At 50.5% G+C, this 17584-nt stretch overlaps 1 protein-coding gene across 1 annotated transcript in view; it reads right to left on the bottom strand.

Moving 5' to 3' along the window:
• The window catches only part of EBF4 (EBF family member 4), a 135985-nt gene that overhangs the window by 15131 nt on the left and 103270 nt on the right, over positions 1–17584 (bottom strand). Inside the window, exons 12-13 of the mRNA XM_054989982.1 lie at positions 6680–6745; positions 2061–2235 (exon numbers count right to left, since the gene is read on the bottom strand). Coding sequence (XP_054845957.1) covers positions 2061–2235; positions 6680–6745 — 241 coding nt within the window. The remainder of the gene's footprint in view (positions 1–2060; positions 2236–6679; positions 6746–17584) is intronic.

The following is a 17584-nucleotide window of genomic DNA, read 5'->3' as shown; positions in this document are numbered from 1 at the left end:
AGCCTCCCTGGAACACAGAGCAGGGGCTCTGGCCGGTCTCCCCCGTCTCGCCTTTGTCTGTGCTGCACCACTGGGCCTCCAGCTCCCGGCCTTCTGGACTTGCAGGCCAGTCTGTGTCCTCATCTCGATGCCTGATCCTGCTGGCTGGAGAACTTCCGGCAACCGGCTGCTGCTCTCTTGCCCTTTGAAGCCACATTTTGCCAGGACCACAGTAAAGAGGATGCAAAACCATCTGGCTATCTGAGGGCAAAGGTAGGATTCCTAGAATCACATTATAATATCGCATCGGGCAAAGCAGGCAGGAAACATGCATTAGTCCTGGAGGTTGCTGCTGGGCCCTTCGTTGCTATTATTTTTATTTATTTATTTATGTCATTTATGGTCCGCCTTTCTCACTGAGACTCAAGGCGGATTACACAGTATGAGGTTGATACAATCAGTATCAAGGACATTTCAATACAATACCATAAGTTACAAGTTTAAAAGACATAGCATTAGCAAGGATCCAAGACAAAGTAGAAAAAATACTGGGGCAAAACATAATCAATTCTAGGACTAACATTAGACAGCATGGAGCGCTGGTTGTACATAGGAGTACATATTTAAAGCAGCAGATAATATATAAGGCAAAAATAGTGATGAAGTCTATGATCCCCAACTTGTCAGTGAAGCACCTGAGACTCCATCCCTACAATGCAGCCCTCCCATTTGAGTAAAAAGCTTTTCTGAATAGTTCGATTTTGCATCGTTTACGGAAAGCCAGGAGAGTGGGGGCTCTTCTGACTTCCTCAGGCAGGTCATTCCCCAGGGTAGGGGCCACCACAGAGAAAGCCCGTGTATGGGCTGCTGCTGATTTCACCTGTGTGCAGCCTGGTACCTGCAGGAGACCCTGTTCAGATGAACGAAGCTGCCGTGGAGGAACATAGGGAGGGAGGCGGTCCTGTAGGTATGCTGGACCACAAAAGGACCAGGGTGGGTCAGGATGAGACATAAGAGTAGGGTGCAATGGGACAGGAAGGGAAGTTCTATCAGCCCAGTCAGCTGACTGGAGGGGCTCAGAAGGCCCCACTGCAAAAAAGAGAAGCCCTCATGACTAGAGTTGCCAACCTCCAGGTGGGATTTGGAGATTTCCCAGAATTACAACTGATCTCCAGGCATATCAAGATGGGTAGCCGTGTTAGTCTGTCTGTAGCTGTAGAAAAGAGCAAGAGTCCAGTAGCACCTATAAGCCTACAACATTTGTGATAGGGTAAGAGTTTTTGTGAATCACAGCTCACTTCTTTAATTTGTCTGTAGCAGTAGAAAAGAGCAAGAGTCCGGTAGCACCTATAAGCCTAACAACATTTGTGGTAGGGTGACTCACGAAAGCTCATACCCTACGACAAATTTTGTTAGTCTTATAGGTGCTTCTGGACTCTTGCTCTGATCTCCAGGTGACAAGGATCACCTGCCAAGAAAACGTCATGATGCGGCATCCCCCCATGGGTCAGTAATGACTCGGTGCTTGCACAGGGGACTTTACCTTTACAGGTGCTACTGGACTCTTGCTCTAAGAGCCCCGTGGCACAGAGTGGTAAGCAGCAGTACTGCAGCCTAAGTTCTGCTCACAACCTGAGTTCAATCCTGGCGGAAGCCGGGTTTAGATAGCCGGCTCAAGGTTGACTCAGCCTTCCATCCTTCCGAGGTTGCTAAAATGAGTACCCAGTTTCCTGGGGCTAAAGTGTAGATGATTGGGGAAGGCAATGGCAAACCACCCCGTAAAAAGTCTGCCAAGAAAATGTCGTGATGCGATGTCCCCTCCATGAGTCAGTAATGACTCAGTGCTTGCACAGGGGACTACCTTTACTTTTACAGGTGCTACTGGACTCTTGCTGTGATCTCCAGGTGACAGGGATCAGTTCTCCTTGAGGAAATGGTAGCTTCAGAGGCTGGATTCTACGACATTATACCCTGCTGAGGCCTCTCCCCAAACTCTAAACCCCCCAGAATCTAGTCCCAAATCTCCAGGAATTTCCCAACCTGGAGTTGGCAACCCCACTTATGATTTAGCTGCCACCTACCTTGCTCCGAGCCCTGGGAGTCGCTGATATTGATGGCCAGCTGGCTCCCAAAGGAGTTGACGCCCATCATGCCCGAGTGGGCGTGGTTCCCAGCCAGGGAGGTCAGCTGGTTGGGGTTGCGAGGGACGCTGTACAGGGCCTCGGCGATGTCAGCTGCCCGTTTCAGGATGATGTCCTGGGAGGGAAGAGAAGGATGGCACCTGAATGCCGCTCGTTTCAGCGCAGAATTGTTGCTGCTGTTCAAAGTTTTTCTTGTGGACAATGAGGACTGGAAGCGATAACGTGTCATCCGCCAGGTCCCCAGATAAGCTGTTTTGTACAGAAGTGGAAGGTGGCGGGGCAGCGAGGGGAAGACAGGGAATGGATGCCCCGTATTCTGCCCTCTTCTTCATCTTTGGGTTCTGTAGGCGTGCTTCCTAATCTACCAGCACTCACGTACAAAGGGGGCCACGGGCAAAAGTCCCCCTTCTGTTGCCATCTCCACCCACCCTGTTTCGATCTTCCCCCAAGAGGCATCCTAGCTGAGATGCTGCAGATTTCAAACCAGAGCTGCAGACATCTTTAATTTGCTACAAAAGGAGCTTTCAATTTGGATCAGGTCCGCATCACAGAGGTGAGAGTGGGCAGAGGGGAAAGAATCCCCTCCCCTGAGAAAAATCAGCCACTGGCAGAAGCTAATAAATGCTTTACGTTGCCATTCTGGGGCAATAACCCCATGGAATGGTACAGGACAGCACCTGCCCCAGTGCTGTGGGCTTGCCTCCAAGTGATCCTGCAGCGGCTGTATGCGTGCGCTAAAAGGATGCGGTCAGGACTGTACCACTTCAGACCGTGGGGCATATTTTCAAATATGGGTATATTTTTGAAATAGCAGACCCAATATTTAAAGCAGACCCAGTGCTCTGCATGATGAAAGCGAACACGCTGACAGGGGGCACGGCATTAACCCTTTCCCCCAGAAGCACTAAAAAGAGGGAGCATCACAAAATATGCTGCCCCCTCCAACCTGCATTTTGAAGTCCAAAATCTTGACTTTCTGCACAGAGCATAGAATAGCGTGTAGCAAGAGCTTCGTGTCAAGATACCTTCCTTCATCATGTCAAAAACATACGAGTCAGGCTCCGTGCACTGAGGAATCTGAAGGTTTTTGTGGGAAACAGAGAAATGAACTGATGACGGTGTGTGCATTTGAAGACTAACAGTGCAATCCTTAGCAGAGTTACTCCAGTCTAAACCCATGGACTTCAATGGCTTTAGACTGGAGTAACTCTGTTTAGGATTGCACTGAAAGAGGTGAAGAAACATGTTTTAGAGAAAAAGGAGATGTTGTCACTTAGGGTTCATTCGGAGTTAAGCGACATTATTGACGGGAAAGGTAAATTTGGAGTTAGGATATAATATGTAATATTTATATATTTTTTCACAGAGAAAATTGGTACTTATTCCGAATTTCTATTGCTTTTTCTTTTTTGGCTGTGCTTTTTTTTCTTTCTTTTTCTCTTTGCTGTTTTTATTAATCTGGAAAAAACGTCTTAATTACAAAAAAAAAGAAACCTGAAGGCCCTCGAGGAGCCAAGCGTGGAAAGCTGGAGGGTCTCGTGCGTAAATGCATTTAGAAGAAAGCGCCTCGGCCCCCTTTCCCGCTGCTGCTTATCTTGTCTTCAGGCGAATAGTTCCTTAGGGTCATGATTTAGGAGGAGCAAGGATACGGAAATCTGAGACCAGCACAGACAGACAGGCAGGCAGGCAGACAGACAAAGGTGACTAGGAGCTCTGCCTTCCTCGTCTGCATGCCTTCGATTTCCCTTCAGCTTTCTTCACCTGTCTCTCAGGATGTCTTCAGAACTCCCAGCCTAGCTTTCATGGGGTGAATGTAAGAAATATGCAGGCTCTTGACCGAAGCTGAGCACAAAGAACATGGCCGGGGGGGGGGGGGGGGACTCTTGGTCACCACGATGTCACACTTGGGGAAGATTTCCACACCGGGAAGGGAAGAGAGGGGCAAAACGGAGGGGACTTGATGAGCAAAACAAAAAGGCAAGCGGAGCCAAACGCCTCCTCTGTGATGGCCTGACCCGACGCCTCCACGAGACCGCAGCAATATCCGTCCAGGTGGAGCTAACCGCTACTGAGCCGTGAAAACACCGGCTGGGCCCAGTTATGGGGGTGCCGGGCGGATGGGGCCGCTGGAAGTCTGTTACTTAACGGCACTGGAATTTCTAATGACGAACAGATGTCTGCCTAGAAGCCAGGTCCTTGAATGGGCCCCGCCAGCTCCCTGCAAGATTGGGGGGTGGGGAGGGGAAGGGGAGGGGAGGGGGGAGCCAGCGAGGTCCAAAATATGGAAATAATTACTGACAAAGCAATAGAATTTCAAGGGATGTAACACGCTTGGTATGATCGGGGACTTGGGCACTGGAAAATATCCCCAGTTCTCCACTGCAAATACTGTGTTGTGTGCAAAGGTGCTGCAGAAGGGCTGATCACGCTTGGGATGCATGAAGACTTGCCCTTTGCATTAAATGCTTTCGAGCATTCCAAAGGCTTCACATATACAATCCTCACAACCACCTTGCAGGGTTGGATGGTGCTGCCCTCCTCATGTGGCAGGCAGGAGTAACAAGAATAGCTGTCTGCCTAAAATCACCCAGTTGCGTCAAAGCAGAGGTGAGACTGGAACGGGTAACTTCACAGTTCACTGCTCGGCCACTTTGTTATGCCAGACCACAAATATGTGGAGGGGACATGCCCAGGGGACCAGGATTTCTTAATAAACTGTGTGTTGGCAATAAGGTTCCCTACTCCAGGTTGGGAAATTTCTGGAGATCTGGGCGTGGAGCCTGAGGAGGGTGGAGTCGCAAGTGAATTTGGTCTCTGTTGGCTGGAGATCAGCTGTCATTCTCAGACATCTCCAGGCCCCAGCTGGAGGTTGGCAACCCTAACTGGCACCCATTTGTCCAATCCCACAATGTCACTGAAATATTCTCATGGCTGCTTCCTATAAGCCTCTCTACATGAGACACCTGACACGTGAAGAACATGTGTCAGGAGATGCAATGGTAGCTGGGAAGGGTAGTTTAAAAAGACAGAGTCGGCGGCAGGGCAAAGGCTTTGCTATACACTGGAGTGGTTTGAAGGGGCTGTGAAATGCCAGAAGGGAAACTTCAGCCCATTAGAACCTCTCCCAGTCCAAGCCCAGCTCTGGAAGGCAGCTCCAGTCCATTTCCATTCCTTGCTGCCCTCTAGTTGCGATCCCACACAGGTTTAGAGAGGTGAAATTGACGGAACCTTCTGGGAGGCAGCGATGAAATTAGCAAACCCTCTGAGGAGCGATCGCTGCCAGCTCTGTCTTTTAAAACTATGCTTCCTGGCTAACATTGCGTCTTCTTACACTTGACAAACAAGCTCCAAGGCATCTCATGTAGAGAGACTCTGAGTCACTGATAAAGAAGGCAGTGCCACTGGGATACCCATGTGGAAACCAGGCCTCCTAGTGCCTGCCTCCACATGGTAGCAGAGTGGCAACCGTACCTCCAGGAATGGAGATGGAGTTCTCAGTATAACAGACTCTGTCTCTGTCTCTTACATTTCCATCCTGCCTTTCTGCCAAGCAGAGATGGTTCTTCCCCACATCCCTTTTATCCTTACAACAACCCTGCAAGGTAGGCCAAGTCACTGGTCCAAGAATTCCCAGTGAATGTCATGGCCCAGCAAAGATTTGAACCTGCCCAATGTGTCTGGTTCTATTATGAGGTGCGGTGAGACTAATCTTCTGGGGCAGATGGGTGGGGTGCAGAATGGCCACCTCTGCCCCTGTTGCACCCCACAGGGAGCAGTTAACACACCTCTCCTTGTTGCTGCGAGTCTTTAAAGGCAATGAGGCAAGGTGCGGAGGCTCAGGTGGGTTTTCTGAACTCTGGCACAATGCGAGAGTTTTGGAAGCACCCCTCCCCACCCCACCTCCAGACACGTGCAGCTGGCCTGGCTTGTTTTTAAAGCAGGAGCAGACTGGGAAGCGATAACGGCCCTGGAACAAGCCGAGCTGAGTGGAACCATAAGCCCGCACTGCACGGGATGCTCAGCTCAGCAGTATAAGCAACGGGTATGAGCTCACCCAGAGCTTCCCCTTGAAATCTGGCAGCAGAGCGGGGGGGGGGGGGGAGGCTCACCAGCTACCACTGCCAAGGAAGGGTCTAAGCCACATGGCTTCCGAGGCTCTGGTGAAGCTAGTAGATTTTGCTCCTGGCTACCAGTGGCCCTCTAGGACAAGGGCCTCTTGGAAATTTCCCCGTATGTTCAACGGCCTGCCTACCCTGCTTTAAAATCTTGTTGGGAACCAAGAGGGAAGGGGCATTAACTGCTCTGGCAGCTGGAGGTGGGGCAGGAACAGGTAGTGGCCTCCAGGAGTGACAGCTGGGAGCATACCTGAATTGCCAATTTCTTCCCAGAACCTCCCACTGAGATTGGGAATAACCATGGGGCGGTGGGCGGTGGGGCAGGGCTTTCTGTTCTCCCCTGCACAGACTGGTTGCAAAAGCCCTTCAGCTTGGACAGGTTGAATCTCCAGTCCCCAGGAATCTCGGAATGCCCACCCTGCCACGGAGGGCTGCGTCGCCTACCTGGTTGTTGTGTGGCATTCCATACAACGCTTCCACCAGGTCAGCCGCCCTCTTGAGTAGCACTTCCTGTGGGTGAAAGAGAAAGTCGAGATGCCGAATGCCCCGTCTCTTGGGTGTGTCTGTCCCTCGGGAACGGCAGCCTCCCCCTGCATTCTTTATGCCGGTCCTTTCTTTTTCAATGCTGAAGGCAGATTCATATGCGCTAGGAAAGTTGACATGTCTGCACACACAATGCTGGCCAAACAGGCACTCGCTGGGAGCAAGCACAGCCCCTCCCTCCCTAGAGGTGCCAACTCTGGGTTGGGAAATTCCTGAGATTTGGGAATGAAGCCTTTGGAGGGCAGGGTTTGGGAAGGGACCTCCGTGGGGTATAAAGCAGCCATTTTCTCCAGGGGAACTGATCTCTGCTATCCGGAGAGCAGTTTTAATCCTAGGAGATCTCCCTGGAGATCAGTAATCCTGTGCTGCGTCTGCTGCCTGATAGCCCTCCTTGGGTGTTCTTGCTGTTAGAGGGCAACCATTTGCCCTGGCGTTACGTTTCTGGGCATTCAGAATTTTCCAGTGTTTCTTCTCTTGACAGCTGCTGCGCTCAAAGGATCAATTCATTGATGGGACCTGCAAGGGTGGAATCTCTTTTCTCCTCCGGGCACTGGGATTTATGGCACATGTGGACCCTTGCATGCTTTTCTGGGGGGGGGGGACTGCTCTTTATTTGGGAGAGAATCTGGACAAGGAATTGCAGGTTTGCTCCTGCCAACCCTGTTATTTACACCTGTGTTAAGCACAGAGGTGTGCCAAAAGTCCCCCGGCCTCCATCTTTAGGGATGGCAACTAGCAATTTCTGCAGGGCAGATTTTTAACTTCACTTTTTCAGTCCTGTTTGGCACCAGCTGCTCTTTTAATGCCACCCACCCCCCACTGCTGCTTCTTCCTCTTTCCTGGATTAGTCACATGACCAATTCCAACCAATCAGGAGTCACACAGTGAACAGAATGAGCGCGGGACCACAAGTGACGCCTGACACAGGTTGGACACTGGTCAGCTTCCCTCAAGTTTTGATGGGAAATGTAGGCGTCCCAGTTTTGCAGCTTGGCTCTCCGACTGCTGTCCAATGGACTTTTCAACTGTCACTTGTCCAACATTCCACCAAGCTGCCTACATTTCCCATCAAAACTTGAGGGAAGCTGGCAAGTGTCCAACCTGTGTCAGGCGTCACTTGTGGTCCCGCTCTCAGTGACGGCCAAGTAAATGGATCCAGGATTCCCCAGAAGCTTATTAAAGCTTCCTTACGGACCACAGAGGCAGAGGCAAGCAATGGCAAACCACCTCTGTTAGTTTCTTGCCATGAAAGCACCACCAGGGGTCGCCATAAGCCAGCTATGACTTGAGGGCATTCTCTGCCTCTAGGGACAGCAGGGGAGTTCCCTGAAGGACAGCTTGGACTGGGTCAGTATGCAGCCACAGGTGCATGGTGGGCATATTCTTGGCCACCGTCGCAATTCAAGCTGGGCCAGAGAAGGCCCAATGGGCCAGACCCACACCTGCCTGCAATTGGGAGAGCACCCTTGAAAATCTTTCCCAGCCTGCAGGGCTTCTGTGTCGGGGATTCAGAGATTTCTCGGCAGACCACCCAAAGGACAAAGGGCTCTCTTGAAGGCACAACAAGCAAATATTTCCAGGAGCGCTGAAAAGGGAAGGCATTTTTCAAGATGCCCGGAAATGCTTGCAGAAAACAGAGTACTTTTGGCAAAGTTATGCCCAGGAGCTAGTTTCAAACAAAGCCACACATGTGGAAACGCCTCCACAGTCCTTCTACCAGACCTCTCTTCTCAAGTGTCTCTGCACATCGGAATCGGAAATGCTCTTGACTCGTTGGCACAATTCCTCTAGAAGACCTCTCTCTCTCTCTCTCTCACACACACACACACACACGCACGCGTGGTGGAATCTAACCGGTCACTTATTTCCCAATGGCTCCAGAACAATTTCCCATGTGGTGGCCCCAAGCATGTACATATGCGCCAGTGATGTGGTGGGCTGTGGGTCAGCACCACACCTCTGCTGATTTATGAGTGGCTGGGGAAACTTGGCTGCAGCTAGAGCCACGGACAGCCGGCTCTGCATTCAATAGAGCACCACGGGGGAAATGCTCACAACGGGGGTGTCTCATTTCATCCGTCTCTCTCTTTCACACGCCCCCTCCTTGGTCCCAGCAAAGCATCCGAGCCAAATCTGCATGTTCATTCTTGCAGCAATGCACTGCTCGGGCCTGATTGACACTCCCCCTACTCCGCTTTTATGGCTCTGCAAGATTAGCATCTCTCTTGCAGAGATCTCTCTTGTTATGACCTCTTGTTATCTCTCTTGTTATGACCTCCCCCTCCTCACAGTGTTTGCCTGGCTGCTTCCCTCTCCTCCTTTATACTTGGCCCTTAAACAGGCCAAACTAGGCATTCAGCAGAGATCTAGGTCTGCCAAAAAAACTGCACATGGATTGGGTGTTCCAACTGGGAGAAAGAGGCTTGGGGAGGGAGAAAGGGGTTCGGGAATGCAGGCAAGAGTCAGGCAGCCACAACAGGCAGGAGGAGGAGCAGGCACTCTTTCCCCCATAAACTGCATCCTCCCATCACCACTTTTTATAACAATAACAGTAACAACAACAACATTTGATTTATATGCTGCCCTTCTGGACAACTTAATGCCCAGTCAAAGAGACTTACTAAGTGTGTTATTAATATCCTCATAACAATCACCCTGTGAGGTGGGTGTGGCTGAGAGAGCTCTAAGAGAGCTGTGACTGACCCAAGGTCACCCAGCTGGCTTCAAGGAGTGGGGAATCAAACCTGGCTCTCCAGATTAGAGTCCTGCCGCTCTTAAGCACTACACCAAACTGGCTCTCAAAGTGTGTTATTATTATCCCCACAACAACAATCAGCCTGTGAGGTGGGTGGGGCTGAGAGAGCTCTGATAGTGCTGTGACTGACCCAAAGTCATCCAGATGGCTTCAAGCGGAGGGGTGGGGAATTAAACCCGGTTCTCCAGATTAGAGTCCTGCCGCTCTTAAGCACTACACCAAACTGGCTCTCAAAGTGTGTTCTTATTATCCCCACAACAACAATCACCCTGTGAGGTGGGTGGGGCTGAGAGAGCTCTGATAGTGCTGTGACTGACCCAAAGTCATCCAGATGGCTTCAAGCGGAGGAGTGGGGAATCAAACCTGGCTCTCCAGATTAGAGTCCTGCCGATCTTAAGCACTACACCAAACTGGCTCTCAAAGTGTGTTATTATTATCCCCACAACAATCACCCTGTGAGTTGGGTGGGGCTGAGAGAGCTCTGAGAGAGCTGTGACTGACCCAAAGTCATCCAGATGGCTTCAAGCGGATGAGTGGGGAATCAAACCCGGTTCTCCAGATTAGAGTCCTGCTGCTCTTAAGCACTACACCAAACTGGCTTTTAAAACTTGACTTCTCCGCATAAACCTTCAGGAAAACCTCTCTTGCTGGCTGCTTACTTGCACTTCCAACCCACCCCACCTCCTCAATCTCCAGCCGTCCCTTTGCCGATTTGCCCATGAGAGATGCCGTCACTTCCAGCTTCTGCACCGCCTGGAGACTAAATATCTTGGCCTGCCTACAAAGCAACCCCAAACCGCTTTCAGTCCTCCTTGCATAATGCAGGTCTCAAGGAAGGAACACGGGGAGACGGTGGTGGTGTGAAAAGGCAAACGAGGTCTCTGCAAAGCATATCCCAGTATCATGCCACGAGTGAATCCCCAGTGGCGGCCAAACGAGTTTCGAAGCACTTTGAAACGTTTGGTGTCAGAGACCTCTTCTCCTTGGTGGTTTTATTTATTTATCTATCACTGCATTTATACCCCGATGGGGCCCTGTTCTCTCCTCCATTATCCTCACAACAGGAGATTAAGCTGAGAGTGTGTGACTGGCTCAAGGTCTTCCAAGCAACGAAGAGTAATCCAGCAGTGGAATTGGCGGCCTGGGGATGTGGTGGGTTCCCCCTCATTGGCGGTCTTCAAAGAGCGGCGGAACGAATCCTTGTCAGGGATACTTTAGGCTGTTCCTGCATTGGGCAGGGGTTGGACTAGATGGTCTGTAAGGGATGTGGTGGGTTCCCCCTCATTGGCAGGGGGTGGACTAGATGGTCTGTAAGGGATGTGGTGGGTTCCCCCCTCATTGGCAGGGGGTGGACTAGATGGTCTCTAATACGCCTTCCAGCTCTATGATTCTATGGCAGAGTGAGGATTTGAACCTGGGTCTCCCAGATCGCTGCCCGACACTTTAACTGCTATACCACACACTGATTTGACAGCTGCTGTGGAGAACTCTAGACTGAGTTCCTGGAAATGTTTCGTTATTGCAGCGGGTCATCCAGCCCAGCAGTCACCTGGTTCCATTCGCTTCTTGGTGCGCCCTTAACCCTCCAACCCTTCCTCCTCCCGCCGAAGAGGTGATGGCTACAGGCCCTGCCTGCCGGCTGGGGACCGTACATCAGGATCCCAAAGCTATTGGCTTGCTGTCAAGTTAAGTGCCAGCAATCAGAAGCGCTTGCTCTTCTGTCTTCTGCAATATCTCCCCGATCAATACGGTAATGGAGCGACTGGGGGGGGGGGGAGACGACACCGCTGGCCCTTTTGTGTGCATCTAGCTCCCATTGAGGTGACATAAAACACTTAGTTGTTTCCAGAGCAAGAGGAGGGAAGCAAGACTGGCTGTTCCAAATGGAACCATCACCTCTGTTCGGAAGTCCAAATGAAGGGCAGGGTGGTAAAAAGGAAGGGATGGCCGAAAGGTAATATTTCCCCTTCTCGAGTGTACCAAACCCCGCTGGGAGCTGAACTCATCCAACACCTGGAGTCCTGCTCAGGGAGGCCAAACTGGGAGCTCTTTGCCCCAGTTGGGAAAACTTAGGTTTTGTCTGATGGGACAAAAAGCAACTGGTGGGAGCTAAATTTACTTTGGGGGAATGGCACAGATGAAAGAACTGCCCCCTATAGCAAATCCACCCCCCCCCCCCCGCCCAGCAACAGCTGCTATTAAAATTCATTTCAAGAGACAACAGAGGCGGACCTGGATCTAGCGTAACTTTGGAAAAAATTTACACCGTTGTATAATAAACTAGCAGACTCCTGTGTGGATAATGACTGCAGCATGAAAGGGTTACCAGTAGAGGTGGGCAGGAACTGAAATACGAACCAAAGTTCATCACGAATTGGGCCGGTTTGTGGTTCGTGAATCGTCAGTTCATGGGAACTCATTTCTCATGAACCATGACAAATTTTAGCCTGGTTTGTTTGGTTCATATTTCGGTTCATCACTGCAGACAGCCTGGTGCCGATCAACCAGTTTCCTAGGCAACGGGGGCGGGGGGGGGGAGGAATGGGCTCTCTGCAGACTTTCTGTTGACCCGGAAGTGATGTTTTCACGAACCGAATGAACCGGTTCACGAGCCAGGGCAAGTTCGGGAAAGTTCATGGTTCATGGCTTGTGAAACACAAGGAACCACGAACTGCACAGTTCGGAATCTTCCCAGTTCATGCCCATCTCTAGGTACCACACATAAGGCAGAAGGGTGACCTATCTGGGAGACTCCCCACAGATGCAGAAAAATATGACTGTGCAAATTAACTACAAGACAAGGAGGGAAAATAGAAAAAATGGGCCAATGAGCATGTTCCAGGAATTGTGGCACTTACAGAATCCCGAGGCTGGGATTTCCACTGGAATGTTTCCAAAGTCACTGCTAAGTTGAGATTGCCCAAGAAGCCACTTTTCTGTAGTGAGGTTAGTGTGTTGGACTAGGATTTGCGAGACCCAGATTCGAATCCCCACTCTGACATGGAAGCTTGCTGGGTGACCTTGGACCAACCACACACTCTCAGCCTAACCTACGTTGCAGATTGTGGTGGGGATTAATTGGAGGAGAGGAGAATGATGGAAGCCACCTGAGTCCTCATTGTGGAGAAAGGCAGGCCAGAGGATCGGACTAGAATCTGGGAGACCCAGGTTCAAATCCCTGCTTTGTTGTGGCAGCTTGCCGGGTGACTTTGGGCCAGGCACACACTCTCAGTCTAACTTATCTCAAGGGGTTGCTGTAAGGATAGATGGAGGAGAGGACAACAATGTAAGTTGCTTGGGTTCCTACTGAGGAGAAAAGCAGGGTATAACGGAATCAAACAATTAAAGAAAGAACGAAAGAACGAAAAAACGAAAGAAAGAACAAACGAATGAATGAAAGAACAAACGAACAAACGAACAAACGAACGAACGAACGAACGAACGAACGAAAGAAAGAAAGAAAGAAAGAAAGAAAGAAAGAAAGAAAGAAAGAAAGAAAGAAAGAAAGAAAGAAAGAAAGAAAAAGTTGCAGGGACAGACAAGGATTTGAAATTTCAGAATGCATTGGTGCCTAAGCCCTGTAAATTTTCCTTTATCCACTGAAGACAGCTTTAGTTGGGTAGCCGTGCTGGTCTGCAATAGAAAAGCAAGATTCAAGTCCATTAGCACCTAAAAGACCAACAAGATTTCTCGGGTATAAGCTTTTGAGAGTCAAGCTCCCTTTGTCAGATACACCCTTTAGACCTTTGGCACCTGATGAACAGAGCTTTGACTCTTGCAAGCACGCACCCTGCAAATCTTGTTGGTCTTTAAGGAGCTACTGGACTCGAATCTTGCTCTTTTATCACACAGTCATCCCCAGTCAAACAGGTTTGATGCTTTTTTAAGCAACAGAAAAGCCTAAAAAACCTGCTTGACCAGAAGCAAAAATGTACCAGGAGTATAAACACAGATAGAGCTCTCTGAAAAGATCACTGTCACGCATCTAAACAGACTGCAGAATCCTTAAAAAGGATTCGGTAAAGATTGCCGGGAGTGGGGGAGGAAGGAAGGGATTCTTTCCAATGGAATAGAGAGATCTTTCAGTGGCTAGCAGCCAAGATGGTCCTTGTGAATGCTGTTACCAGATGCTGGAGATTAAGAGGACGCAACGGGGATCTGAGAGCTGCTGCAGTATAGTGATTAAGTGGTTGGGCTGTGAATCCGCACTCTGCTGGTTCGAATCCCACTCCTACCATAAGCTTAGCAGGTGGCCTCGGGGAAGCTCTTCCTTTCAGCCCCAGTGACCCAGCTATACTGGGGGATAATAACTTGGACTTTGTGCATCAATCTGAGTGGGTACTAATCTGTCTAGAAGAGTGGGATAAAAGATCAGTTGTTGTTATTGTTATTAAAACCCACATACAGCTGGACAAGAGGGGAAATCCCTTTCATGTCTTGTTTTTTTGTTACGAGTTTTTATTGGCAAAATCATGCAGTGAGGAAGGGTTAATCTATCTATAGACTCTCAGAGCCAGAAAGGGCTGCATAGGTCAACTAGTTAAACCTGCCGCCTTCCAGGTGGGGAGATCTCCTGGAATTACAACTGGTCTCCAGACCAGCTGCTGCAGCACAGTGGTGAAGTGAGTCAGCACTCTGCTGGTTCGAATCCCACTCCTGCCGTGAGCTCTGCAGGTGGCCTTGGATCAGCCACTCCTCTCAGCCCCAGCTGTATTGTGGGGATAATAATAACATGGACTTTGTTCACTGCTCTGAGTGGGGCACTCATCTGTCCAGAAGGGTGGTATATAAGCACAATTATTATTATAGGAGCTGCTGTAACATAGTGGTTAAGTGGTTGGGCTATGAATCAGCACCCTGCCAGTTTGACTCCCACTACTGCCATGAGCTCAGCCGGTGGCCTTGGGGAAGCCACTCTTCCCAGCCCCAGCTCCCCAGCTGTTTTGTGGGGATAACAACAACACTGACTTTGTTCACTTCTCTGAGTGGGGCACTCACCTGTCTAGAACAGCAGTATGCACACTGCTGTTGTTGTTATTTTTATTATTATCTCATCCCATAAATGACCAGCCTCCAAAGTGCCCTGTGGCTTACTAGCCACGCTGATGGGTCAGTAGTCTGCCCCACCACAACAGTACTTGTGTTATTATACTCTCATGTTATTATATTGTATTATTATACTCTGATGGCCCTGCATGGGTAAATGAGAACATGTCTGTTTAAAGCCAACAGCACTTCAAATGGACTCTACACTCACACAGTCTAGAAACTTGTTTTCTGAAAAGCTAACTATTCTGCTCTTAGTTTGTTCGCATCGGCAGAATTGCAGGGCTTCTCGATCTGCTGTAGTAAGGGAGGGCCCCTCTCTGCTCCCCCAAATACTGCGAGTCAAACTCCTATTGCAAGTCCACAGCACGAGGAGGACAAGCACACAACGGCCTTCCATTCAGCACCCCCGTGGTCAGGATGGGGTTAAACGTGCACACGCCGCCCTCGCACACACGATTACCATGTATACCTGTTGTCAGCTCTGCATGATGCATGGGCGGGTTGGGGGGCGAGGAAAAGGATATCTGGCTTCATCATAGCCTGGATACGACAAGCGGCTTAACTATGATGAATGGCTGGCCGTGGCGAGCCCCCCCACCCCCCTCCGTCAAGCCTTTGCGAGAAATCACAGGCCGCTCAGCCGATACAGAGGTCCATTGTCACAATTAATAAAGCTTTCCCAGGGTGGGAAAGGGACCCTCTCTGTCAAGGCCCACCTCTGTTGGGGAACCTCCCGATCTGTACTGGGACACAAAACGAGATCATTCCACCCTTCTGGAGAAAATAAAATTGCCTAATCTTTGACCACCCCGTGTTCCTGGGCGTCACAGCAGCTGGCATTAACAGGTGATATGCATCGTCTTGCGGAAGTGGCCACCTGCGAGCTCCCAGACACGGAGCTGACATGAACCTGGTCAGATGGCACCTTGAGCTAGGGGCTTTGCAGGAGGAAGTGCAGAGAAGCTGCCACCCGGGAGCCTTGGCACTTCCCTCGCCAATACCCGTCGCATGTCAAGGCACAACACAAATGTTGAAGTCTGGTGTTGGCTGCCAGCATGGCTGAGCATTTGGCGGCCCCTGATTCTCTTGTTGGTACTGCCAGTTTCAGATTGGTAACGACATGGACAGGAAAAGTGGCTGCCAGATACCCGCTTGCCTTCTCATTCTACCGTGCCTAAATGGAACCTCCCTATACACAGCCTGTCTACCTCTGAGCAGCCATGACCTTCTTGTCCTGTTTGCAAGAATCGGGAAGCAATTTGGGCTGGGAAGAGGACGCTCAACAGGACTGGGTGGCCTGATTCAGTAGGGCTGGGCGGGCATCCCTGGGCAGTGAGTGTGGTTTCCAAGGAAGCCCTGGGCCACGGCACACGTGCACGCCGAGACACGCTTGGTGCAGAAATTAAGTGCAGCTACGAGAACGGGGAGTTGGCGCAAAGGCCACAGCAGTGGCGCGGCGGCAGCAGTGGGGACCGCCTGTCAGCTCGTGATAAATGGCTCCAATTTGGAGCTCGCTTCCCGCTGTCACTCTCCATCTAGAGGCCCTCCCTCTCGCCGCCAGCTGCTCTCTGCCCAGAGACATTTGCCGCTCTTTGCCAAGGAAGGTGGGAGCCGGAGGAACAAAGGAGCAAGTTGTCCCAAGCCACGCAAAACTAATCGAGGGCTTTGCGTGCTGGCGCTTGAGGGAGACGCCTGTCGCTCTCCGGTCTACGGGGCTGATCTACATCTGAGGCCTGTGTCTATCAATATCGTTCCAGGACTCCGGGAGACCTGGCCTGGTGCAGCTCAGCCCACAGTCACAGCTCTCGCTAGGAAGCCTGTTTAGTCCAACACCCTGATTCCAGCATGGGGCAGCCCATGGAAAAGTCTCTCCTCTGGTGTTCGTTCAGCAGCTTGCTTTGCAAAAACATACTGCCTCTGAACATGGAGGCTCCATGGAGGCTGCTAATTCTGTCTGCCAAGTATGTATATTGTCAGGTCTGCTACCCACAGTACTGCCATATTACTTTCCTCAGTTATATATTTCACTACTGTAACTTTCCAGTGTTGTTTGTCTGCAGGTTTCAGAAGACAGCTGTGGTTCCCAGGACAGCCTTATCCAGCATGGCTAGCCACAGACCTTGGAGAAGTTACTTTCACATTCCCAAAGCTCTACAATGGCTGGGCATATGGAGGGGAAGGGAAAGGAGGGTTTGATATACTGCAACATGTAACCAGCATGCCATTCTCAACAAAGCTTTGTGTCAGCCAGAAGCTTGCGTAGCCTTTGGATTATCTATGGACACCTGTACTTCGAATATAATCTTTCAATAAATAACCTTTGACTCAAGAGACCTTGGATTTCTTGCTGCAAGGGGGTGGGAGATGAAATCAGAGTAACTTGAACTCCATAGACTGACATATATGGTTTTCCTCTCCTCCATTTTAAATGCACAGCAACCTTGCGAGGTAGGCCAGGCTAGGGAATGACAAGCCCAAGGGAGCATTATGGCTGAGCGGAATTTGAAACTGGATCTCCCCAGGCCTTAGTCTAACCACGATGTCGCTAGCCTTCTCGAAAGCTATCTAAGTTGCTGCCCATCACCAAAAGCTGCCTTCAGGTAATCAGCCCATCTAGTCCCTGGTGGCTCCTGGACAGTGACCAGTGGTGGCTCTCCAAGCCTGGCTTCCCCTGGAGATCTTCTGCCATGTAAACAGCAGGATTTCCATCCAGTGGCACTGTAGAGACCAACAAGATTTTCAGGGGATAAGCTTTCTAGAGTCAGAGCTCTCTTCTTCAGACACGAGGGACTACTTGCATGCAGGGCTTTTTTCTGGGAAAAGAGGTGGTGGAACTCAGTGGGTTGCCCTTGGAGAAAATGATCACACGGCTGGTGGCCCCACCCCCTGATCTCTAGACAGAGGGGAGTTTAGATTGCCATCTGCGCCACTGGAGTGGCGGGGAGGGCAATCTAAACTCCCCTCTGTCTGGAGATCAGGGGGCGGGGCCACCAGCCATGTGA

This window comes from Eublepharis macularius, chromosome 10, assembly GCF_028583425.1.
Source record: "Eublepharis macularius isolate TG4126 chromosome 10, MPM_Emac_v1.0, whole genome shotgun sequence".
Taxonomy (NCBI): domain Eukaryota; kingdom Metazoa; phylum Chordata; class Lepidosauria; order Squamata; family Eublepharidae; genus Eublepharis; species Eublepharis macularius.
The sequence above is the reverse complement of the archived record's forward strand: the minus strand, read 5'-3'. Positions and strand labels throughout refer to the sequence as shown.